Source organism: Sturnira hondurensis, unplaced genomic scaffold (assembly GCF_014824575.4).
Source record: "Sturnira hondurensis isolate 20B ecotype Veracruz unplaced genomic scaffold, ASM1482457v3 Scaffold0021756, whole genome shotgun sequence".
Taxonomy (NCBI): Eukaryota; Metazoa; Chordata; class Mammalia; order Chiroptera; family Phyllostomidae; genus Sturnira; species Sturnira hondurensis.
This window is the reverse complement of record NW_028094387.1, coordinates 37,905-60,230: the sequence shown is the minus strand read 5'-3', so window position 1 is coordinate 60,230 and position 22,326 is coordinate 37,905. Positions and strand designations below refer to the sequence as shown.

At 50.1% G+C, this 22,326-nt stretch overlaps 1 protein-coding gene and 1 non-coding gene across 3 annotated transcripts; both read left to right on the top strand.

The window, feature by feature from the left end:
• The first annotated feature begins 1,057 nt into the window (after nucleotides 1-1,057).
• ITGAX (integrin subunit alpha X) lies at nucleotides 1,058-20,511 on the top strand. Of its 2 annotated transcripts, none has more exons than XM_037033648.1 (30): nucleotides 1,058-1,197; nucleotides 1,775-1,877; nucleotides 2,654-2,757; nucleotides 3,065-3,135; nucleotides 3,290-3,404; nucleotides 5,028-5,158; nucleotides 5,274-5,419; nucleotides 5,665-5,818; nucleotides 6,155-6,305; nucleotides 6,513-6,586; nucleotides 6,746-6,875; nucleotides 6,985-7,127; nucleotides 7,287-7,427; nucleotides 7,523-7,732; nucleotides 10,737-10,867; nucleotides 11,002-11,159; nucleotides 11,301-11,455; nucleotides 12,189-12,320; nucleotides 12,408-12,481; nucleotides 12,698-12,839; nucleotides 15,034-15,150; nucleotides 15,242-15,321; nucleotides 15,451-15,534; nucleotides 17,398-17,476; nucleotides 17,609-17,716; nucleotides 17,830-17,913; nucleotides 18,116-18,229; nucleotides 18,376-18,477; nucleotides 18,748-18,858; nucleotides 19,595-20,511. In XM_037033648.1, the coding sequence occupies exons 1-30, from the start codon at nucleotides 1,143-1,145 to the stop codon at nucleotides 19,691-19,693; spliced, it is 3,498 nt and encodes a 1,165-aa protein (XP_036889543.1). In that variant the 5' UTR covers nucleotides 1,058-1,142; the 3' UTR covers nucleotides 19,694-20,511. The 2 variants fall into 2 exon arrangements, with proteins under 2 accessions (XP_036889543.1, XP_036889541.1); XM_037033646.1 differs by having other exon boundaries at nucleotides 1,772-1,877.
• LOC118978282 (U4 spliceosomal RNA) lies at nucleotides 4,286-4,431 on the top strand. The gene has a single exon (XR_005064682.1). It is a non-coding gene; the product is annotated as a U4 spliceosomal RNA (small nuclear RNA).
• Nucleotides 20,512-22,326: the final 1,815 nt, after the last annotated feature.

Sequence of the window (22,326 nt, the reverse complement as noted above, 5' to 3'; positions counted from 1 at the left end):
AGTCTAACCCACCTCCCCTCCCCTTCTCTGATGCTCTATAGCTCAGGGACCGGCACTCCTGTCCTCCGTTCAGCAACCAGTCACCTTCTGGTCCACTGCCATGGCCACTATCTCACTCCACAGGTCCCCATCATCTCCCTCCTCATCAGCCCCTCTTTCTAGCTTACTAAAATATAAATTCGAGGGACAATGCTTCCCTGCATCTTCAGAATAAAATCGCATGCCTTAAAAAGGGTTTCTGGGCCTAGGGCCAGCTTCCCCTTCTTTTCTTCCCCCATGACACTGACCTCATTTTTTGCTACTTCCCACCTCCCACTCTCTGGTTTTCATCTCAGATTTTCCCAAAGTTCCTCCTATATCATGCTTCTTCCACATTTGCCCATTCCTTCTGAAATATACTCCCCTGTAGGGGAGACCTGTAGTCAGGTGCCTTCAAGATTTAGCTCAAGTGTGACCTTCTCAAGGATGCCTTGACTAAACCACCCCTCTCAGCTTGGGTAATGTTCTCTGTGGCCAATGTGTTTTTCCTCATAGCAAAGTCATGCTATTTACACATTTGCCTTCTCCACTGACCCCACAGTTGGGCCTTGTGGTTTGTGTTTCCTCTGCAGAGAGAGGGTGTGCAAAATTGGCCTGACATTAGGCTTGTTGAATAAATGGTGAATAAATGAGTGAATACCCATCCTGTGCTCCTCCAAAGGCCCAGATGCTTGAAGACCCCTTGGCCCTGAGGTTTCCAGGCCAGAAGTGGAGGGTTCCCATCAGAGTCTGCATTAGGGCCTTAAGCCTACCCTGACTTCTCCCCTTCCCTCTCTTGAGGTCAAGGGAACCTTCAGCCAGTACAACAAGGAAAACTGGGAGAGGTGGGGCAGAGCAAGGACTGGCATCCATACAAGTCTAGATTGTTGAGCCAAAAGAGGCAAGTCAAGTCCTCTCTGGTCAGAGAGACTCCTGGGTGGCAGTGTGGATGCCTCAGCCCCTTTCTCTGCATATTTTAGTCATATTCTCCACCCTCCACTTCTGAGTCATTCTGACAACTTCCCTGTCTAACAACAGCCTCTTGACCGCATCTCTGCTCACTTGTTCCCTTGGCATCTTGGAACATCCAGCCTCCCCCCAGAGCCCAGGGGCTTTGGAAGCCCATGTCTGACCTCCTAGTCATGACCAGAACCAGGACATCCCTTCTTCTGTTGATGGGTAAGCCGGGGGCCCTGATGAAAGGGGATGAAGGGATTGGAATCCAGGCAAGGAGAGAGCTGAGAATGCACATATTTGGGATTCAGACATTAGGGGAGGGATCTAGAGTTTGAGATCTGGAGTTTGTGGAGAGAGAGGAGGTTGAGGAATGAATTTGAAGGAAGTTTACAAGATTCTGCAAGAGAGGCCAGTTTCCTGGACAATCCACAGATTTCTCAAGTAGGCAAAACAAGTTAACTTTGTGCTCTGTCCACAGTGCCCCTTTGGCCCCAAGTTTTCCTGGATTCTCCCTCTTAGGAGCCCCAGAGTAGGGGTGGGGTAGGGGCTTTAGAGCTAGGGTGTTGCTTGGCAGAAATGGAGAATTAAAACTTGCTAGTAGGCCACTGGGCGAAGAGCTGTCTCTGGACCATCTGAAAGAGAGAAACAAAGCTGAAGGAGGTCCAAGCCCCGGAGTCCAGGAGACCTGGACACATTGTGATGCTGGGCCTGCAGGGGAGACTAGGGGTTGAGCCCAGGGAGATAGGGAAGAAGAAAGACCCTTTTCCAAAGCTTCTCTCCTCAACCTCTTCTCCAGCCTTGGCTTCCTCTCTCTGCTTCAACTTGGACACCGACAAGCCAACAACCTTCCTCATGGACAGTGCTGGGTTTGGACACACTGTGGTCCAGTATGCCAACTCCTGGTGAGGACCAAGTGGTGATTGACCTTTGGCTCTCATCAACTCTCTTCCTGTGCAGGGTTCTGTTCCTCCCTCCTGTTATTCATACGCTTTTTCTTTCTGTGTGATAGGGCAATTCCTCCAAGGTTATGAAGCATTGAACTGAAAGCAAAAGCTGTCTTACCATCTCAATGATCACAGCTAACATTTATTGAGCATTTACTAGGTGCCATGCACTGTGCCATACTTTATGTGGATATTGATTTAGTGCTCAATTCAACAATTTTTGAACATGTACTATATGTCTCAGAAGCCATGCATATTCCAAGAATAAAACAGACAAAAATCCCTCCCATGCAGAACTTTAGTTGTTATTAATCTCCGCTTGACAGATGAGGAAACTGAGGCAGAGAGATGAGGCAAATTTGCTGGAGTGGCAGTCTGGCTGTAGTGTCCACAGCATAGTGGTTAGACAATTATATAATTTATGAAGTGATCCCCCTGCTAATTCTAGTACCCACCTGGCACCTTACAATATTATTGACTATATTCCCTGTGCTGTACTTTACATCACTATGATTATTCTATAACTACCAATTTGTACTTCTCAATTTCTTCACCTTTTTCAGCCAGCTCCCTCATCTCCCTCTCATCTGGCAACCCTCTGTTCATTTTATCTATGAGTCTGTTTCTGTTTTGTTTGTTTGTTTTGTTCACTAGATTCCATAGATAAGTGTAATCATATGGTATTTGTCTTTGTAGTGTCTGCACTCTTTGCAGTGCTCTTTGTCTCTCCCCAGGGTGGTAGTTGGAGCCCCCCAAGAAATAAAGGCCATCAACCAAACAGGAGGCCTCTACCAGTGTGCCTATAGCACAGCTACCTGTCAGCCCATCGACCTGCAGGGTGAGTTACTGCTCCTCCCTGAGACCAAGCTCCAAACTCCCATGCTCTGCAGGGTCTGTGGGGAGCACAAGGGACCCATTTTCTAGCTTCAGCTCTGTCTGTAAATCCTTACACTCAGGCAGGCTTCCTGACCCCCTGCAGGCCTCCCCACACATTGCATCCTTGTTCCCCTAGTAAATCCATCAAGACCTGGAAACCCTGTTCATGTGCCAGACCTCCTTGTCTCCTGAGGATGAGCTGAGCTCTGCCCAGACATACACAGCCTCCTCTGTCCTGAGGGTGACCACGCACATATATGTCCCTTTAGTCCCCCCAGAAGCTGTGAACATGTCCCTGGGCCTATCCCTGACAGCTGCCACCAACCCCTCTCAGCTGCTGGTGAGTTGCCCTGGGTCACAGGAGCATCCTGGGGGAAGAAGTGGGGACCTGGGACTGCTGGAGCTGGGGCTCTTGTAGAAGGTGGAGGTGCTGGAATGGGGTGGGTGGAACAGAGGCAGAGGCATCCCCTCCCACTAACCTCCTCTGTCCCCAGGCCTGTGGCCCCACTGTGCACCATGCATGCAAGGAGAACATATACTTGACTGGGTCCTGCTTTCTGTTTGCCTCCTCTTCCTGGAAGGCCCAGAGACTCCCAGCTGCCCTGCAGGGTGAGTGTTTGGGCTACTGGGTCTTTAGAGGAGCCCACACACATCTGACTGGGAATGCAGTGGGGCCAGAGACACTCTTACCAGAGCAGATAAGGAAGAGGGAAAACATTTTTACTGGGTTATGGAGTGGTTCAAACACAGGCTGGGGAGTCACGGCCTGCTTTACTGTCTCACTGGAAGACCTTTCCTCTGCCCTTACCCTCCCTGAGCCTCAGTTCCTTCACATCTCACGTGGGTATAACAGCACATCCAACACTGAGAGTAACATTAGATGTTCTATGGCCAGGGGTTAGCACAATGCCTGCCATGTGGTGAGGGCTCAGTTAATGCCAACTGCTATTATTTTTAGAGAGAAGGGAATTTATTTTCACCTAGTGTATGCTGGGTGAAAATTGGTTTGTGCAGCAGCCTGGGAAAGGGTGATGAGGGTAGGCAGTGTGAATGTGTATGTTTCACATGTACACACACATGCAGGTTGAGTCGTAGGGCCTGGTTTCCCCAGGGCTCATGGGAACGGGAGTGGAACAGTGAGTTCTTCAGACCTGGCCCACAGCAGACTGAGGCCCCTCCCTGGTTTCACATTCACACTCAGGCCCTTGGGGAAATGACATCTGGCCACTGAACGAAGTGCCCCATTTAACACCTTCAAGGTTGTAAACTTTACCCACATGCACTTGGGCTTTCTTGAGAACATCAGGGTCACCACTCTCTCTGCTGGCAGGCCTCTGAGGCAGAAAGGGAGATGACAGCTGGGAGAGCTTGTCTTCTGAGGACAGATTCTGTATCCACCTAGGAGGGGAGTGGGATCCTGTATTTAAGCTGAGAACAGAATGGGACCAGTGTGTGGCTATCGTGAGGAGTAATGTTAAAATTACTCAAAAAGCTTTGCACAGTGGCAGTATCATAGCCAATGATGTTTAGCCAAGGCTCAATTATTGCTAATTGAAAACTTTTCCCAATACCTCACCATGATAATTTGAAATATAGTCAGCATGGACAATTAAAAATTTTTAAGGTTTTTAAAAATACTTATTCTTAGAGGGAGGGGAGTGAGAAAGAGAGGGAAAGAAATGTTAATTCAACACACTCCTAAGTGGGAACTTGACCAGCAACCCAAGCATGAGCCCTGATAGGGATTCGAACTGGTGACTTTTTGGTTTCTAACCCAGCATTCAATCCGCTGAGCAACACCAGCCAGGGCAGTATTGGCAATTTTTTGACAGTCCTATGGAGACTGAATAAAAAAAAAGTAACAAAACTTCAGTTCAGCACTAACCAATGAGGAGAGACCCCAGCCTGGGGCTAGAACAGTGGAGATGTTGTGGAAAGAGGAGTGGGGGCGGGGGGGGGGCATGGGGAGAGGTAGAGACCGCTGAGATAGAAGTGGGGAAGCAGCTTCTTACCATCTGGATTGGAGGAACTTTCACTTTTTTTTTATCAACCAGGCTGGCTGTGCAGGTGTGAGCAGGTGAATCACTGATGTAGCCTCTTTAGAGACTTTAGGAAACTTAGGGACCACGTTTTGGGCAGAGGCTAGAAAGGGGCGAGTTCTTGTCATCAGGAGGCTGAGGTCCTGGGCTCTGGGAGTGTCCCTCAGAAGACTGGTGCTGCCTCCTTCTGCAGAGTGCCCAACGCAGGAGCAGGACATCGTCTTTCTGATTGACGGCTCAGGCAGCATTTCTTCCAGAGATTTTGTCAAGATGCTGAGCTTCGTGAAGGCTGTGATGAGCCAGTTCCAGAGACCCAGCACCCAGGTGTGCCCTCGAAGCAGGGAAGGGGAGCGCACAGGAGCCTCTGGGGAGACTTGCAGGAGGCTCCCCTGGAGTTCCATGGAGTGGCCTTGGTGCCAGCCCCACCCACTTCTCCTAGTTCTCCCTGATGCAGTTCTCCAGCAAGTTCCGGGTTCACTTCACTTTCAAAGACTTCACGCACATCTCAGACCCACTAAGCCTGTTGAATTTTGTGAATCAGCTGAGAGGGTACACGCACACGGCCACAGCCATCAGGATGGTCATGTGAGTGCTGACTTCTTCCTGTTCCTTCCCTACGGTGTCTGGTTTTCCTCTGTGTCTCATCTGACTCCATGAAAAAGGGAGAGATGGGACTGATTTTTTCACCTGTGGGCTCTTTGCCAAGCTGGGAGCCTCTTAGCAGGACCAGGGCCTTCCAGAGGAAGGGTCACCTCTTCATGCTCACAAAGGCATCAGGGGCTGGCAACACCTCTGTTCAGTGGCCTCTGGACCCTCTTCTTCCCTGACAGAAAAGAACTCTTCAGTGCCACAAGTGGGGCCCGAAAGGATGCCTCCAAGATCCTCATTGTGATCACTGATGGGCAGAAAGAAGGAGACCCCCTGGATTATAGGGATGTCATCCCTATGGCCGAGGCAGCAGGCATCATTCGCTATGCAGTTGGGGTAGGATGTGGTGATGCCCTCCCACAGCTTCCTCTTAAGGCAACTTCCCTTTCAAGGACAGAAACCCCCGACCCCGCCCTGCCCTGCCCCCCCCCCCCCGCCACCCCCACTCTCTCAGCTTCTACTACATTCACGATGAAAACTGTTTTAGCCTGGGGACTCTGATTCCTTTCCCTAAACTTCTTGCTGTTTTCTGAGCTCATTTTTCTCTCCTGTACACTGGGTCTAATAATATTGACCTTGCAGTGTTATTGGAGGACATCAGCACCCACAAAGTGGTAGGCATATTAGATTTGTGATTATTTTCATTGTACTCAATGATTTTGTTGGGGACAGGTGGGATTGGCGTTTCAAAAGGAACATTCCTGGAAAGAATTAAACGACATTGCATCAAGGCCCTCCAATGAACATATATTTAAAGTGGAGAACTTTGATGCTTTGAGAGACATTCAAAACAAACTAAAAGAGAAGATCTTTGCCATTGAGGGTAAGTCAGAGACGGAAGTACTCACTTTGGAAATCCTCTTTCGGTAAGTGCCTTTTCTTCTTGAAACTTGGATCTCCAGGTCATGGGCACTAACCCCTCCCTTGGGGTATTAGTCTACAATATTAGATCCTCTTAAAGCTAAGGTGTCCTAAGACCCCGCAAAGCCTGTCTTCCCCCCTGTAACCCAAGTGTAATGGCTTCCCCTAGGTACACAGACAACAAGCAGTAGTACCTTTGAATTGGAGATGTCCCAGGAGGGCTTCAGTGCTGTGTTTATACCCGTGAGTGTGGTCTTTTCAAGGCTGCTGGTGAGGGAAGCAACAGGGAGGGAAAGTGCAGGTGGATGTCATGTGAGTGAATGCAGTTGGTGGCAGGGATTGCTTTGGAATTGCTGTTTCTTCTCGTTTCCCCTGCTCAGCCCCAGAATCCTTTCTCCACAGGATGGACCAGTTCTGGGGGCCGTGGGGAGCTTCAGCTGGTCTGGAGGTGCCTTTGTGTACCCCCCAAATGCGAGCCCCACATTCGTCAACATGTCTCAGGAGAATGTGGACATGAGGGACTCTTACCTGGGTGAGAAAAGGCTTTGGTTGTGAGGACAGGTGGGACATGAGCTGCCTGGGAGGGGCAGCTTGGGGGGCAGGAGGGTGCAAGCCTTTGTGCTGAGGTCCGTCCCCCTCAGGTTACTCCACCGAGCTGGCCCTTTGGAAGGGGGTGCAGAGCTTGGTCCTGGGGGCCCCCCGCCATCAGCACACCGGGAAGGTTGACATCTTTACCCAGGTGTCTGGGAAGTGGAAGCCGAAGGCTGAAGTCACAGGGACCCAGGTTGGGCGTGGAGGAACGTGAGGGAGGCAGGGTCTCCAGGGGTGGAGAGGGAGGAGATGAAGGGGTTTGGGGCTTGTGCCTGGGGAGAGGCGGAACTTGGCCCAGAGGGGAGCCCCTCTGGTGGGGGCAGACAGGGTGACTTCAGTCTCTGCCTTCCAGATTGGCTCCTACTTTGGGGCCTCCCTGTGCTCCGTGGATGTGGACAGAGATGGCAACTCTGACCTGGTCCTCATCGGGGCTCCCCATTATTATGAACCGGCCCGGGGGGGCCAGGTGTCTGTGTGCCCCTTGCCCCACGGGGTGAGTGGCTGATGACCAGACCTGGGCTGGGCGGGGCTGGGTGTGGGGTGGAGGGGTTGCCCAGGTTGAGGGGTTGCATTGGTTCTGTTCTGCAGAGAGCTAGGTGGCAGTGTGAGGTCATTCTCCATGGGGAGCAGGGCCACCCCTGGGGGCGCTTCGGGACAGCCCTGACCGTGCTGGGGGACGTGAATGGGGACAGGCTGATGGACGTGGCCATCGGGGCCCCGGGAGAACAGGAGAACCAGGGTGCTGTCTACCTGTTTCATGGGACCTCAGGACTGGGCATCAGCCCCTCCCACAGCCAGGTGAGGCCCTGTGGCAGATCCCATCACTACCACCACCTTCTCCTTGCTTCTCCTGCTCTTCCACACTGCCACCTAGAAAATTCTCTGTTATCACAGCTTACCTCCTTTGCCCACCACTGGCCATCTTAGAGGCAGCAAACAAAATCTATGGGGTTCTAGAAATGGAAGTACTGACTGGTACATTTTCTGCTTTGTATAGAGACTTGATACTTGAGTAGGTTCTCCACCCAGGGCTTTTAATTCCCCAGCAGCTTTACAAGGTACAAAGGCCAGGCATTAGCAAACACATTTGAGAGATGAAACCTGGGGCCTAGAGAAGATAAGTGCCTTGACTTGTCCAAAGTTTGAAGTGGGTCAGGAATGGTGATGAGAGGCTCCAGTCTTCTGACTTCTAACCCACCGGCCCAGACTCTTGGTGGCTCCCTGTTGCCTATCAGTTTAGGTCTGGTTGCTCAGCCTGCCTGTCCACTCACCCGTGCATCTCCCGGGGTGCTGCATGACTCCATTCCCTGCTGCCATCGGTAACCCTGCCAAATGCCCATCTAGGCAGGAGCCTTCACCCAGTGGGGCAGGGTTCCCTGAGAAGAGAGGGCTGCTTCCCTTGGCAGAAGTCAAGGAGGCCCCAGTTCAAACACAAAGGATCTGAGTAGACATTTCTCCAAAGCTGATCTACAAAGGACCAATATGCACATGAAAAGATGTGGAACATCATAAGTCATCAGTCTTCAGCAAATTGAATCCACGGTGAGATGCCGCTTCACACCCACTAGGATGGCTAGAGTACCAAAGACAGATAATAACAAGGTGGAGATGTGGAGCATTTGGAGCCCTCGCATACCGCTAGTGGGAAGGTGAAATGGCACAGCTGCTTTGGAAAACAGTCCTCTAAAGGTTAAACGTTGGAGTTACTGTATGACCCAGCGATTCCACCCAAGGGAAGTGAAAACATAGGCTCACTCAAAAGGTTGCACACGGAATGTCCTAATAGCGCTATTCGTAATCACCAAAAGGTGGAAACACAACACAACTATCCATCTACTAATGAACAGAGAGATAAAATGGGGTACAGCCACACAATGGAATATTCTCCAACATAAAAAGAAATGAGGAACTGACACATGCTACAACACAGATCAAACTTGAAAACATTATGCTGAGTGAAAGAAGCCAGGCGTGCAGACCACTAATGGTAAGACTCCACTTATACTAGACCTGCAGGTGAGGCCAATCCATAGAGACGGGGAGTAGATCAGTGGTTGTCAGAGGGTGGGGGTGGAGGGGAAGGACGGGCAAAGGCGTGACCGCTAAAGAGAAGAAGGTTCCTTTTTGGGGGTGGCGGAAATGTTCTCAGATTGCTTTGTCCATGGCTGCACAACTCTGTGAAATCCTGAACAACAGTGAGGCGTATACTTCGAATGAGTAAATCGTACAGTATGTGGATTATATCTCAGAAAGTTGTTAGAAAAACAGGCACAGGAGATCCCTGAAGTTCTGTCTCTTCCCAGCTCTGTGATCTTGGTCGTTACTCAGCTGTCTGTGCTGTTTCCGCACCTGTAAAATGGTGGTGATAATAAACCTTATTGGGTTGCTGCTGGGAGGATTAAATGAGTTAGTACATACATGTACATATAGCACACACATAGCACATATATATATGCATATGTGCCTGGCCATAATAGGTGTTACATCATAATCAATTGCTGCTGATACCGTTTCACACGTGAATGGGGTTTTCAAGAACTTGGAACTCTAGGAAGAGGGCAAAGGGCTTTGTTCAGCATCAACAAAGAGAATCCGACAGTTGCCACAAAACTGCGTTCAGTGCACAGCGACTTCTTTAATTCCCCCTGCTGCACCGGCTAAGAGGCACATCTCTGTAGACCCTTGACTGCTATTAGCTCCTGGGTTGTACATACCCACGGGTCCTGATTCCAAGAGAAGGCCTTTCCAGATCATGGCCAGTCATGGTTTTCCTTCTGCACTACAAGCCGTATGACACCGCACACTTGACTGGGAGAGTCTTGCCTTGTTCCCCAGGCTCCTGGGCACCAACGTGAGGATATGGTGGGGAAATTAGTTTTCCTGAGGTCAAAGCCATTTGACTGTGTCTGTGCTGTTTCTATACCCCCTTTTTCTCTCTATACTCCCTTGGGCATTGATAACTTTCTGTTTTATTTCATTATTACTGCTCTTAATGCCTGCCAGTCCCAACAATGCCCAAAGACTTACAGGGCACGCCCTCCGAGGGAGGACTGCTCATCACAAGAGCGATGGAAATAAAAGGGACCCAGAGGGGAGGCAGGGGCCTGGAGCCCAGAGTCTGTTTGTGGGAGTAGCCACCCCATCCCAATTGATCCCTCCTTGTGCTCTAAAGACACAGGGAGCAAAAAGGGGCCTTGGGCATGGGGTTGGAGGATCAGGTTTCAGGTCTGGACTTGGCCCTTTAAAGGCTGCCTGGCCTTGGCATTGTCTGAGAAGAGGAAGGTGGGACTGGATGGGCTCTGAGGTCCCTTTCTGTCCTGATACTCCTTGTCATCAGTACTTAACTGTGAGCACATCGCAGGTGCTGTTCTAAGAACTATAGGAATTCATTCATTTGCTACTAACAACTGAACCCTGAGGTATTATTATCCTCGTGTGAAAGGTGAGGAAAATGAGGCCCAGAAAGACTGAATCCCAGGCTCAAGGCCTCACTCATGGCTTGTAATGGAAGAACCAGAATTGGAACCTGACACTAGATGAATGAGCAAATGAAATTCAGGTCACCAGGCCAGTCTTTCCACCTCCACGGCTTCTCCTGTGTCTTAGGAATCTTTCTTTTTCTCTCATCCTCATTGCCCCACCCCACCTCCTCTTTTTCAGGCACTTTTCTTGGTGATCTCGTTTCACTACTCACCCCTTTGGTCTCCCACATTCCTACTTCCCCATTATTCCTCTTGTTGCTGACTTCCAACCTCTCCCTCTCACCCCCCGCAAACTGGCTTGCCTTTCCCTCTCTGTCCAGAGGATCACGGGGTCCCAGTTCTCCCCCAGACTCCAGCATTTTGGACAGTCGCTGAGTGGCGGTCAAGATCTCACCCTGGACGGACTTGTGGACCTGGCCGTGGGGGCCCAGGGGCGTGCACTGCTGCTCAGGTGAGAACCCCCTTGCCCGGACACTCTCCAGATGGTCCCGAGCTCTACCTAGGACACCAGACTCCACACTCCCATCCAAGGTTGCCCTCCTGAGAGACCAAGGGCTTGTCCTCAGCTCTTCATTCTGCCCACAGGACCAGACCTGTGCTGAGGGTGTGGATGAACATCTACATAACACCTGCAGAGATTGCCAGGTCTGTGTATGAGTGTCAGGAGCACACATCCTCTGTCCAGGAACTGGGTGATGCCAATGTCTGCCTTCATGTGTATGAAAGTCCCAAGACCCGGCTGGGTGAGTTCTCCTCTCTGGCTCAGGACAACCTGATCCCTGGTGTCCACCAGCTCAGGACTCCTGTCTCCTGCCATGCCCTTCTGCCCACCTGGGCAGTTCCTGGTTCTCTCGGCCCTCCCCATCCCCTACTTTCCCCTGTAGGTGACCTCAAAAGCTCTGTGACCTTTGACTTGACCCTGGACCCTGGCCGTCTGAATCCCCGTGCCATTTTCAAGGAGACAAGCAGTTGGAGTCTCACTCGTGTCAGAGTTCTTGGGCTGGGACAGCATTGTGAGGATGTGAAGTTGCTCCTTCCGGTGAGGGGGTCTGGGAGTCCTGGGGATGGAGGGGATTCTGAGGCTGGCAGTGGGCTGGGCGGGGAAAGGACAGGCATGTTCTGGTCCTGCTGCTGGCTCAGCACCAACACGGCACCTTGTGTGCAGGAGGGGCTTAACATTTGTTAGCCAACTGAGTGAGTGGATTGGCAGGTGAGTGAATAAAGTGATGGATGGGTTGGCTGCACCTGCCAGAAACCACACAGCTGGATTTCAGGAAAGAGCATGGCTGTTTCAGAGAACTACCGGGCAGTGGGCTGGGATTCTTTTGTCGAGTTGTTCCTTTGAGAGAGACCCTGTCCTGGGTGCCAGGGACACAGCAGACGACAAAACAGTGCATGCCCAGGGGAAGTGTTGGAGAGATGGCAAAAACAATCGAGCTTCTAGATAAGAGGCATCAGGTAGTGATGAATGCTGGGAAGAACGGCAAAGCCAAGGGGAGAAGAGAGGGGTGTCCAGAGACCTCTGGGAGCAGGTGAAGTTTGAGAAGACCCTGAATGGATTGAGCCTGTGTGAGGCTGGGAAAAGGGGAGCTGAGGCAGAAGACAACCACAGCAGAGGTTCTCGTGGCAGGATCAGTGATAAGTGTTTAACGAGTACAGGTAGGTGTCATTGTGACCCCATTTTACAGATGAGGAGACAGGACACGGCTAGTGATTGTGAGGATTCTGCCTTCCTTAGCCACCTGCTCTCTTCAATGTCTGTCTCTTCAAAGGCTTGTGTAGAAGACTCAGTGACCCCCATCACCTTGCGTCTCAATTTCTCCCTGGTGGGCAACCCCATCTCTTCCTTTGGAGACCTGCAGCCTATGCTGGCTATGGATGTCCCCAGATACTACACAGCCTCTGTGAGTCCTGGGGTCGGGCTCTGCAGGAGGGAGTGGAGGCATGGACTCTAGACCTTGGAGAAAACCCTGCTTTGCCTTCCTTCTCAGCTCCCCTTTGAGAAGAACTGTGGAGCTGACCACATCTGCCAAGATGACCTGGGCATCTCCTTTGGTTTCTCGGGGTGAGCTTCCACCTCCGTAGACCTGCCCTGGTCTCCCAGCCCTACCTCCTGGAATCTAAAGCTCCTGCTTGGCTGTCCCTAACACTTCTATCCTGTGCTCAGAAACCAGACACCCTACCTCTCATGTTTCCCCACCTCCCCACTCTGTGTTTTAGCCCCAGACCATTTCTAGCCCTAGTCACAGAATCATCTCCTGCCCTCTACCCCAACACCTAGCTTGAAGACCCTGGTGGTGGGCAGTAACCTAGAGCTGAACATGGAAGTGAAGGTGTGGAACGATGGGGAGGATTCCTATGGAACCACAGTTACCTTCTCCTACCCACCAGGGCTGTCCTATCGACGTGTGACAAAGAGCCAGGTATTATTGCCCCTGGGGAAGGCAGTAGCTTATGGCTGGAGATCAGCAGAGACTCCTGTGCTGGGTTAAAGCTCTGGCTGGGGCTGCCATTGCTTAGCAGCCTCTCATAAAGCAAGAGGTCTGGGCCGATCTGGCTGGACAGACAGGCTTGTGCTAGCCAGGGCTTGCTTCAGCTCATGTTGTGTTCAGTTCTGGGCAACACATTTTTAAGCACACTGACGGTCAGGAATGAGCTCCCAGGAAGCTGCTGAGGTGGAGAGAGAGGGGACCCTGCCTTAAATTTCTTTGTATTCTACATCATATCAATATTCTTCTTTGAAAGGAAAACATGTCTTGGCCTTCAATTTTTTTAAAACACTGTCCCATTAAATTTATCAGTTACTCTAGCAGGGGCATTCGACCTTTTGGTGTCTCTGTGCCACACTGGAAGAAGAGTTGTCTTGGGCCACACCTTAAATACATTGCGACACATAATCACAAAAAAATCTCATAATGCTTTAAGTAAATTTATGATTCTGTGTTGGGCCACATTCACCTCCATTCATTCTGGCCTGTGTGGGGCCTGTGGGCCACAGGTTGGACACCCCCGTGAGTCTAGCTCTGTGTTGGCATACCTTTTCTATTACGGGCGAAAAAATAAATATTTCAGCTTGTGTGGGCCACACAGTGTCTTTCACATCTACTCAGCTCTGCTGCTGTAGAGTGAAAGCCGCCATTAACAATTTGTAAATGAATGAGCGTGGCTGCATTCCAATGAAACTGTACCCGCAAAAAATTGGTGATGGGCTATTGTTTAGTGATCCCCGCTCCAGAAGACAGGACTAGGACCATGGCAGTCAAAGTGAAACAGATTTTTAACAAGAATTTTATGAAAGTTTAAACATTTTCAAAAGTAGAGAGTACATCAACACATCTCTCCAAACCTTCTCTCCCAGATTCATCAGTCACCAACGTTTTGCTACATGTATTTCATCTGGCTTTTCCCCCTCTTTGCTCAAGTGTTTTGACACAAACCCCAGATATCACATCAGTCCTCCCTGTTTTCCCCCAATGGTTCTGGACAGTCCCCACATCCTACACGGCCCAGTGCCAATATCACACCCAATGAAATGAATGAGTCCTTGGTACTTAGACCATAATAAACTTTCTCTAATTGACTCAAAAGTATCTTTTACACCTGATTTATTTAAACCAGCATATAAATGAGGCCTGCACATTACATTCGGTGGGTTGGCCTCTTACACCTCTCTTTGGCTAGTGCTACCAAAGGGGTCGTATTTTGATTAATTTTGAAGGAATGCACTAGAAGTGGCAAGGCCTGGCTGCATGAGGGGTGAGTGCCCTATCATTGGAAGTGCTTCTAGACATATCAACCCAATGCAATGTGTGCAACTTTGTTGGCTATTTACTTCACCAACAAGCTGTAAAATAATAGTTTTGGAGACAAAATATGGAAGACTGAACATGACCTGGATATTAGCTGATGTTAAGGAGTTATTGCTAATTTTGCTGCGTGTGATCTGTTGAGTCTTGTGGTCATGTCAAAAATGCCCTTGTCTGTTGGTGGTATTAAGTGGAAGTATTTCTGAATGAAATGGTGCAATATTCAACATGTGCTTTAAGTTGCCCAGAAAAAAAAGTGGAGGANCCGGGTGGGAGTATGGGTGTGTGTATGTCCTGTTACCATGAATTCTATAATCCCCGTATGGTTCATCTTCATGAGAGATAAGAATAAGTAAGATCACGCATTGTCTATGCCAGCCAGGGTGGGTGTGAGAGGCATCAGACTGATGTTTCTGTCTCCTGTTGATGTTTCTCTCCCTCTCTTTCTCCTTCCCTTCCCCTCTTCCTAAAAGATGAATTAAAACAAAAGTAGAAAATGTCGGTAATTTAAGCTGAGTGATAGGTACATGGGGGTTGATTCATCCAGCCTCTCTACTTTTTAGTATGTTTGCACATTTCCATGATAGAAAGCCTTTTGAACATAACAATAAATAAAAAGAGGGAGACTTTAATAAATCTGAAATCTCTACATTAGGAAGAAGTGTGACCCGATAGTGTCTAAGTTCTAAGGATTTTTTGAAAACATGACCTCAGAGTAGATTCCAGGAAACTGTCACAACTTTATGGAGTGTCTTTGGAACAGGAATACTGACAAATGCTCACCTGCCTATTTCCACCTGCCTGTGCTTAGAGCCAGCTGCAGTCACGCTCCCTGCAACTGACCTGTGACAGCGCCCCAGCCAGAGGCCAGGACAGCTGGAGCACCCGCTGCAGCATCAAACACCTTATCTTCCGTGGGGGTGCTCAGGTCAGCTTTATGTCCCACTGCCCTGCCCCCACCCCGTCTCACTGCTCGGTGACCTCCACACTTCCAACCCCCCTGCCTGCCTCTTCCTCAGATCACCTTCATAGCCACCTTTGACGTCTCCCCCAAGGCCATGCTGGGAGACCGCCTGCTTCTGATGGCCAATGTGAGCAGGTGAGCAGGGCCAGGTGAGCAGGGCCAGGTGAGCAGGCCCAGGCGAGCAGGCCCAGGCTTGGGCAACAGCCCCTGGAGCCCAGCCTCCTCTTCAGGAGCACTTGGCAATGGCTCCTCCTCTTTCCCCAGTGAGAATAACTCCCCCAGGACCAGCAAGACCACCTTCCAGCTGGAGCTCCCGGTGAAGTATGCTGTCTACACCGTGATCAGCAGGTGCCACACCAAGACCTGAAAACGGTCTTCTCCATCATTCTGGTGGGGCTCAGGGAGATTTTCCATCCCTGCAGCCCTTGAACATCTGGGACATTTAGGTTTTATCACTACCTTTTCAATCATTAGGTGATAACTCTAGTATCATCGAGAGTTATTGTGGGCTAGCTGTGACAATAATAAGAGTGATATCATCGTTACACTCTATATTTAATAGAGGTTACAGTTCTCAGAATCCTTTCTGCAAAGCCCCAAGATTGTCCTGGATTGCATAAGAGATATGAGAGATGTCTCTGTCTTCAAGGTTTTTACAGACTTACTGGGGAGCAAGGTCATTCTGCAGCCTGAGGTGGGTAAGGCCTCCTGTCAGGGGAGGCCTCAGTTAAACATTGAAGGGTTCAGTGGCTTTGGACTTGGCCCGTGGCATTTGGGTGGGACAGCTCTTCATCGCAAAGAACAGATTGACAACTTGCAGGGCTTTCAGAGCCACTCCCCCTCCCTTTGCCAGTCTCTTCGGGAGGACAGGGAGGAATAACGTGCCCGCTTCAGAGGTGGAGTGTCAAGGACGAGCTTAAGATGCTGCCTGGACAGGTGGATGAGAGGTAGCTGAGGCGTTTGAAACTGAGAGTCAAGTGTGTGCGCAGACGCCTTCCTCGTAGTTGCTATGCTTCAGGCACAGTGCTGTGGTTGCTTTCCGTGAGCGCGTTTGACATCAACAAAGACTTACTGAGCCTCCATCTATTATGTGTAATCTAAACCAGACATCAACCCCTGCCCTTGTGGGATGTATGCACTCCCGACATGTAATAGCCCCACGTGACTTTGCCTGGGAATAGTCCCCCACTACTTGCACATCTGTGCCTCGTTGGATATCCTCCTGCCCAGAGCTTCACACTGTCATTCACACCTACACACTGAGGTCTCTTGGCAGCCCAGGCAGTTACATGCTCTGAGCCTGTTTCCTGGAGCTTGCACTGGGGTTAGCACACCTTGCAGGGCACTCACAGGGAGAGCACACCATGTCTAGGCATGTGTGGCCCTGCGGCTCAGCTGTCCTCTGCAGGTGTGACTCTATGGGAAGATGCATTCAGAGGGGCGCCCAGGATGAGCCTGGGCATCTTGGGGAGCCCTTTGGCAGAGCCAGATGCGACTTCAGAATAGGAGTGGTGGTCTAGACTTTGGACTGCCAGGCAAAGGACAGGGGCCCAGGGAATAAGGAGGGGCAGAGGTGGAATCAGCCACCCATGTAAGGGACCATGTTGTCCACCAGGTCTCCAGGCACGGGCCTTGGCAGGCCTGAGGAGGCGTTGTTACACTGAGATACAGCAAAGAGCCTGCTGTGGGCCCTCCCTCCCTCACTTCTAAGCCCCAGGTACAGAAAGCCAAGGAAACAGTAGAGTAGGGCCCCAAGGAAGGCCCCTGGGAGACCAGACAGGTGCAGTGACCAGCAGATACTTGTCAGCAGTGTCAGCCTGAGTCTCCCCAAACCTGTGCTGTGTCCCACACGCCCAGCCACACCCTCCACACCCATGAAGGCCTGGGAGGAGAGCAGGCACAGAGAGGGTGGGCAGGCCCTGGCTGCCACTCCCCAGTGAGTCAGTGGCCTAAGTCTCAGTCCCTTTCACTGCACCCCCTGATCAACCCCAGCTGGCAGTTTCCTCTGTGGGCAGCTTCTGCAAGCATCTTGCACCCAGCTTGAAGCTCAGCCCTGCTCCCTAAATCTTCCCAGTACCCCAAGTCAGACACAGACCTCATTCCAGGGTACCCCAAGGCCCCATGACCACATGTCCTGTCGTGCTCTCAGGTGGAGCCTCCTCAGGAGGCCCCTGTAGGCTTCAAATCCACCCATGCATCTTCTCTCCCCAGCCATGAGGAATCCACCAAGTATCTCAACTTCTCTGCCTCTGAGGAGAAGGGAAGCAGCCTGGCCCAGCACAGATACCAGGCGAGTAAGAGCATGGTGTCTCCAGAGAGATGACGACTCAGGAGCATGGGCTGGGGCCCTGGCCCAGAATCCCGAGACGGGGGAGGGATGTAGCATTTGGCATGGTCTTGGCCCTCACTGCTCTCTGTGCAGGTGAACAACCTGGGACAGAGAGACCTGCCTGTCAGCATCAGCTTCTTGGTGCCTGTGGAGCTGAACCAGGTGACTGTGTGGACAGAGTTGAAGGTCCTCCACCCCCAGGTACTCAAGGACTGTTCATGGCTCCTTCCCTAAACCCCCTTACCTGGATTTCTTGTGACTCTCCTGCATCTCTGATGTCCCCACTGAGATGCTTGCTTTCTGTGTCTTCCCAGAACCCATCTATTCAGTGTTCTGCAGAGAGAATGGTGCCCACAGAGTCCAACTTCCTCACCTACATTCAGAAGAATCATGTGCTGGTGAGGAGGGCTCTGGCTGTCCCCCACTTTAAGCCACACCTCAGAGGAATCTAACTCAGGAGTCCATGTGACATTCAGAAGGATGTCTGCCAAACAGCTGTCCTGCGTTCACATGTGGCTGCTCCCCTAAACCAGGCAGTTTAATGCTACCCTCTGCCTTCAAACCCATCTCTCTGGCCTGATGCTATTTCTCGGTCCCTAGGACTGCTCCATTGCTGACTGCCTGAAGTTCCTCTGTGACATCCCCTCCTTTGGCATCCAGGAGGAGCTGGACTTCATCCTGATGGGCAACCTCAGCTTCAGCTGGGTCAGCCAGGTGTGTAGGCCCAACAGCACAGCCCCACCCCTGGACTCAGGTGGTACCTGTTATGCCTGTGCCCATCCCCCATCAAGCTAGGACATTTCTCTGACTCTGAGCTTCCCCCAGAGCTAGTTCCCCAGCTCTCCTGCTCTCTTTTACAGACATTGCAGAAGAAGGTATCAGTCGTGAGTGTGGCTGCAATCACGTTCAACAGATCTGTGTATTCCCAGCTTCCAGGACAGGAGGAGTTTTTGAGAGCCCAGGTAGTGACTGTGGTAGACAGTAGCCTGGTTGGTGAGAGGGCTTCTGGTGTTAAATCTGTGTTGCTGGTTTGGGGGCTCAGAAGCCCAGGGAGAGGAAGGGTGAAGGTCCCTAGGTGAGACAATTGTCCCTAAACCTATGAGTGCATCTTTATGTCATCCCTTGGAGTTTGGCTTGGGAAAGGAGGGGAGAGATTAAATGTTAGAGAACCTGGGTAGAGCCTGAGGCTGCCAGAGTCCTGATATTTTTTGATGGGGTCACCTCTGCTCCAGATGGAGTTGGTGTTGGAGAAGCATGAGGTCCACAACCCCACACTCCTCATTGTGGGCAGCTCTGTGGGAGGGCTGCTGCTACTGGCTCTCTTCACAGCCGTACTGTACAAGGTGAGTTTTCATCCTACTCTTCATACCACCAGTATTTGATTTCAGTCTTTGTGGTATAAGGAAAATTGCCTTGGGCGCGGGCCTGCGACTCAGACGATCGCCGGTTGGATTCTCAGTCAGGGCACATGCCTGGGTTGCAGGCCAGTTCCCTGCAGGGCAACTCCCAGCAGGGGACGCATGAAAGGCAACCATACATTGATGTTTCTCTCCCTCTCTCCTTCCCTTCCCCTCTAAAGATAAAATAAATAAAATCTTAAAAAAAAAGAAAAATTGCCTTGGAATTGTGCACACATTTTTGGTAGTTTACTGCATGTGAGAGATCAGCAGTCCCCAACCATCCCCCATGTTTGTGCTTCCTATCTGATTCTCAGACCTCCTCTAGTCTGTCTCCCTTTCTTTCCCTCTCTTCTCTGATTTTCTGCACTTTTCCCTTGACAGCAAATTAAAACATAAAATAGCACTGCCCTGGGTTTGGTATTGACACCACCACAGATTCATTCTGTGACTGTAGGCGAGTGCTTGGTCTACACTGGGTCTTGGTTTCTTGTTCTTAAGATAATTCTATCCAGCTCACAGAACTGTGTAAAGTCTAAATGTCACAATGTGTGTGAAGTTATTACTGCACCTGTTGAACACAGTAGGGGTTCCAGAAATGATGAATCTCTCCCCTTCCCCATAATCTCTTTTTCCCTCTTCCACTGGACTTCATGGTTTCTCCCTCCTTCCTCCTCTACAGGTTGGCTTCTTCAGACGTCAGTACAAGGAGATGATGGAGGAAGCAAGTGGACAAGCTGCCCCAGAAAATGGGACATCAGATCCCCAAGGTGGCCAATAAAAAACTATCTCCTACTCTCTTTAGGACCTGCTCTGCCCCCAGAGGTTTCCTGGCCTTTTTACTCTCACCCATATAACGCTTGAGAGGAGAGAAAATGTTCCATATGAGGAAGGCTGGGATCAGGCTGCTTTCCCCTCTTTGGGAGGCTGCAATTTATTTTCAAAGTGTCTCTGCCTGGGAAGGGCCATTTGTCTTGTCAGGGTTCCAACTGGAAACTCTAGGAGAGGATCCTTGGCATGCTCCTCCACCTCCTGCACCTAGAGTACTTGACTTGAAATTTTTACCTGGATATACATAGACAATAGTCTCAGGCTCTATTCTCCTTTCCTCCATTAGCCACCATGATCTTTCTAAAACACAGTATTGAACAAGCCACTCATTCCTCAACCATCTTCAGTGGCTCCCCATTAATCACAGGATAACATTTGAACTATTCAGTCCAGTTCCATTTCTAGAAGGTGGACTTTGAAGCACATAGGAGATGTTCTGTGCCTTTCTGTCATCCCTCATTTCTAGTAAAATACTGTCAGTATCAGCTTTTAGCTTTATCTTGGGAATCTCAGTCCAAATTCCCCAAGTAGAGTTGGGAATAAAATGCCTTCACATTAGAATCTGTAAACATGGCTTTTAGCATTGGCTGGCATTGCTGGCCATGAGAGAAGAGTGGCCCCCTCCCCTAGGAGGGGCATTACCCCAATGTTACATTGGCTCACCCAGCTTCAGGATCTCTCAGAGATTAAAAGAGGCTGAAGCCACTTCCACTTTTTGAGGCTCTAAAGATAGGAAATTAATAAATGCTGGAACATGATTATAAAAAATGTGCATTTTAAATATTCGCATTAACAAAGTAACACATTGCACAAAAAGATGTATGTGCCTTTATTGGGAAACATGTCAAAAGTCTGAAATTAATATCCAGTGTGGAGGTGAGTTCTGGAAATGACACCCATGATGTGCCCTAATCACAGTAAACCCTGGTCAGCCCTGAAGCCTGGGGCCAGCACAAGACAGTTAAACAGATTAGGGGTGATAAACATCCCTTATTGGTGGTAACCTGTGTTGCGACCCTCCAAGGCTGGGCAGGTCCATGCTATTTGTGCAGACAGAATAATATTCATGGAGTCTTTGGGGTGTCTGACATGCCCTTGTTCACAGGTGGGTGAGCCATGCATGCTGCAAGCTACATGTCTATCTGCATGTCTTATGTCATGGCTCTTACTCCCCAGCATGGCACCTATCGTGGCACTTGTCCCCTTGCATGTGTCTCATAATGATCACCTCCAGCAGGGAGTCCCTACCTGTTTAAGTACTAGAGGGGAAAAAAGCTGGAAAACTGCCAGAACATTACAGAACATAACATAATTCTGTGCATGCGAGCCCACTTCATGTCATGGGAACAGTTGATTGGACCCAGTCTCAAGGATGTGAGAACACTAGTTATCAGGCCCCTCCAAGGCTATGGGAACATTACTTCCCTTAGTTACCCAGACAACTGGGTGAGGAAGCCAGACTGCCTCCACTTACCCTACATAACCTGACCTCTTAATGTGCTCGCTTCATTCTCCGGGGTGTCATTGATGGGAAATGATAGGGCTGTTGGGAAGGGGATGGCAGGGAGAAGGGGCAGCCCTCAGTGGCTACTTTTCCAGCTAGAAAGGTCAGTGGAGTGAACCAATACGCAGATGTTTCTTACAGATCTGAGATGTGTTGACATTGTTTGCATATGGTTAGTGATTGGAGAGCAATCTGAAGTCTTATATCATGGACCTGATGCCTCCAATAAGGCCACTCTTACTACTGTGCCAGCCATCTTGGCATAAAGCTCTGGGTAGTTCCTGACACTGAGCTGGAAGTCAACACATCCCTGCCCTGGAGAGATCCCTCTGTTGCTACCATCCCAAAGGTACTCAAGCCATGTGGATATTTTAATTAGAAAAAAAGGAAAGGGACGCAGTTGATCACGTAATTTGAGGAAATGCTGGAAAAGTGGTGCTTTGCCTCCACCCAGATCCACCATCTAAGGATCCAAGCTCCTTTTGTACTTCGAAGCTCTGGAGTCTCCAGAAGGCCGATTATCATACAATAGCCTCAAGTAGGGCTCCAGGCTAGATATTATAAGAATGTGACTTTAGAGTATTATTTCTCAAAATGTGTTCCACAAACCACTGGTAGTTGCCTACTATCTCCTAAGTGCTAGGTTTTAGAAAGGGAAAAAAAAGAACAAGAGCCCTGGCTGGGTGGCTCATTTGGTTAGAGCATCGTCCTATACACCAAAAGGTTGCAGGTTTGATCCCAGGTTGGAGCACGTACAGGTGGCAACTGATTGATGCTTCTCTTTCTGTCTCACTTGCTCTCACTCTAAAAAATCAATAATCTTATTCTCAGGTGAGGACTAAAAAAAAAAAAACCCAGCAAGAAATAGAGGGATCCAAGATGCTGAATTCACCTCCCAAGGACACACCAAACCTACAGCTATCTATGGATGGTTTCCCTCTGAAAAAAATCTGAAAAGTAGACAAACTGCTCCTTCATGACCGCAGATAAAAGAGCCACATCAGAGACATGCTGCTGCCCAAAAGACCCCAACAGTGTGGTGTCTCCACACTGCTAGAGGAGCAATAGGTTTGTGCCCT

What these genes read in the sequence shown, in the direction of transcription:
- ITGAX (XM_037033646.1), top strand. Translation starts at nt 1,143, where the DNA reads ATGTCTGACCTCCTAGTCATGACCAGAACCAGGACATCCCTTCTTCTG. An exon ending in TGTGCCCCTTGCCCCACGGG is followed by an intron (nt 7,428 to 7,522) that starts GTGAGTGGCTGA and finishes TCTGTTCTGCAG; the next exon opens with AGAGCTAGGTGGCAGTGTGA. An exon ending in GGGCGTGCACTGCTGCTCAG is followed by an intron (nt 10,868 to 11,001) that starts GTGAGAACCCCC and finishes TTCTGCCCACAG; the next exon opens with GACCAGACCTGTGCTGAGGG.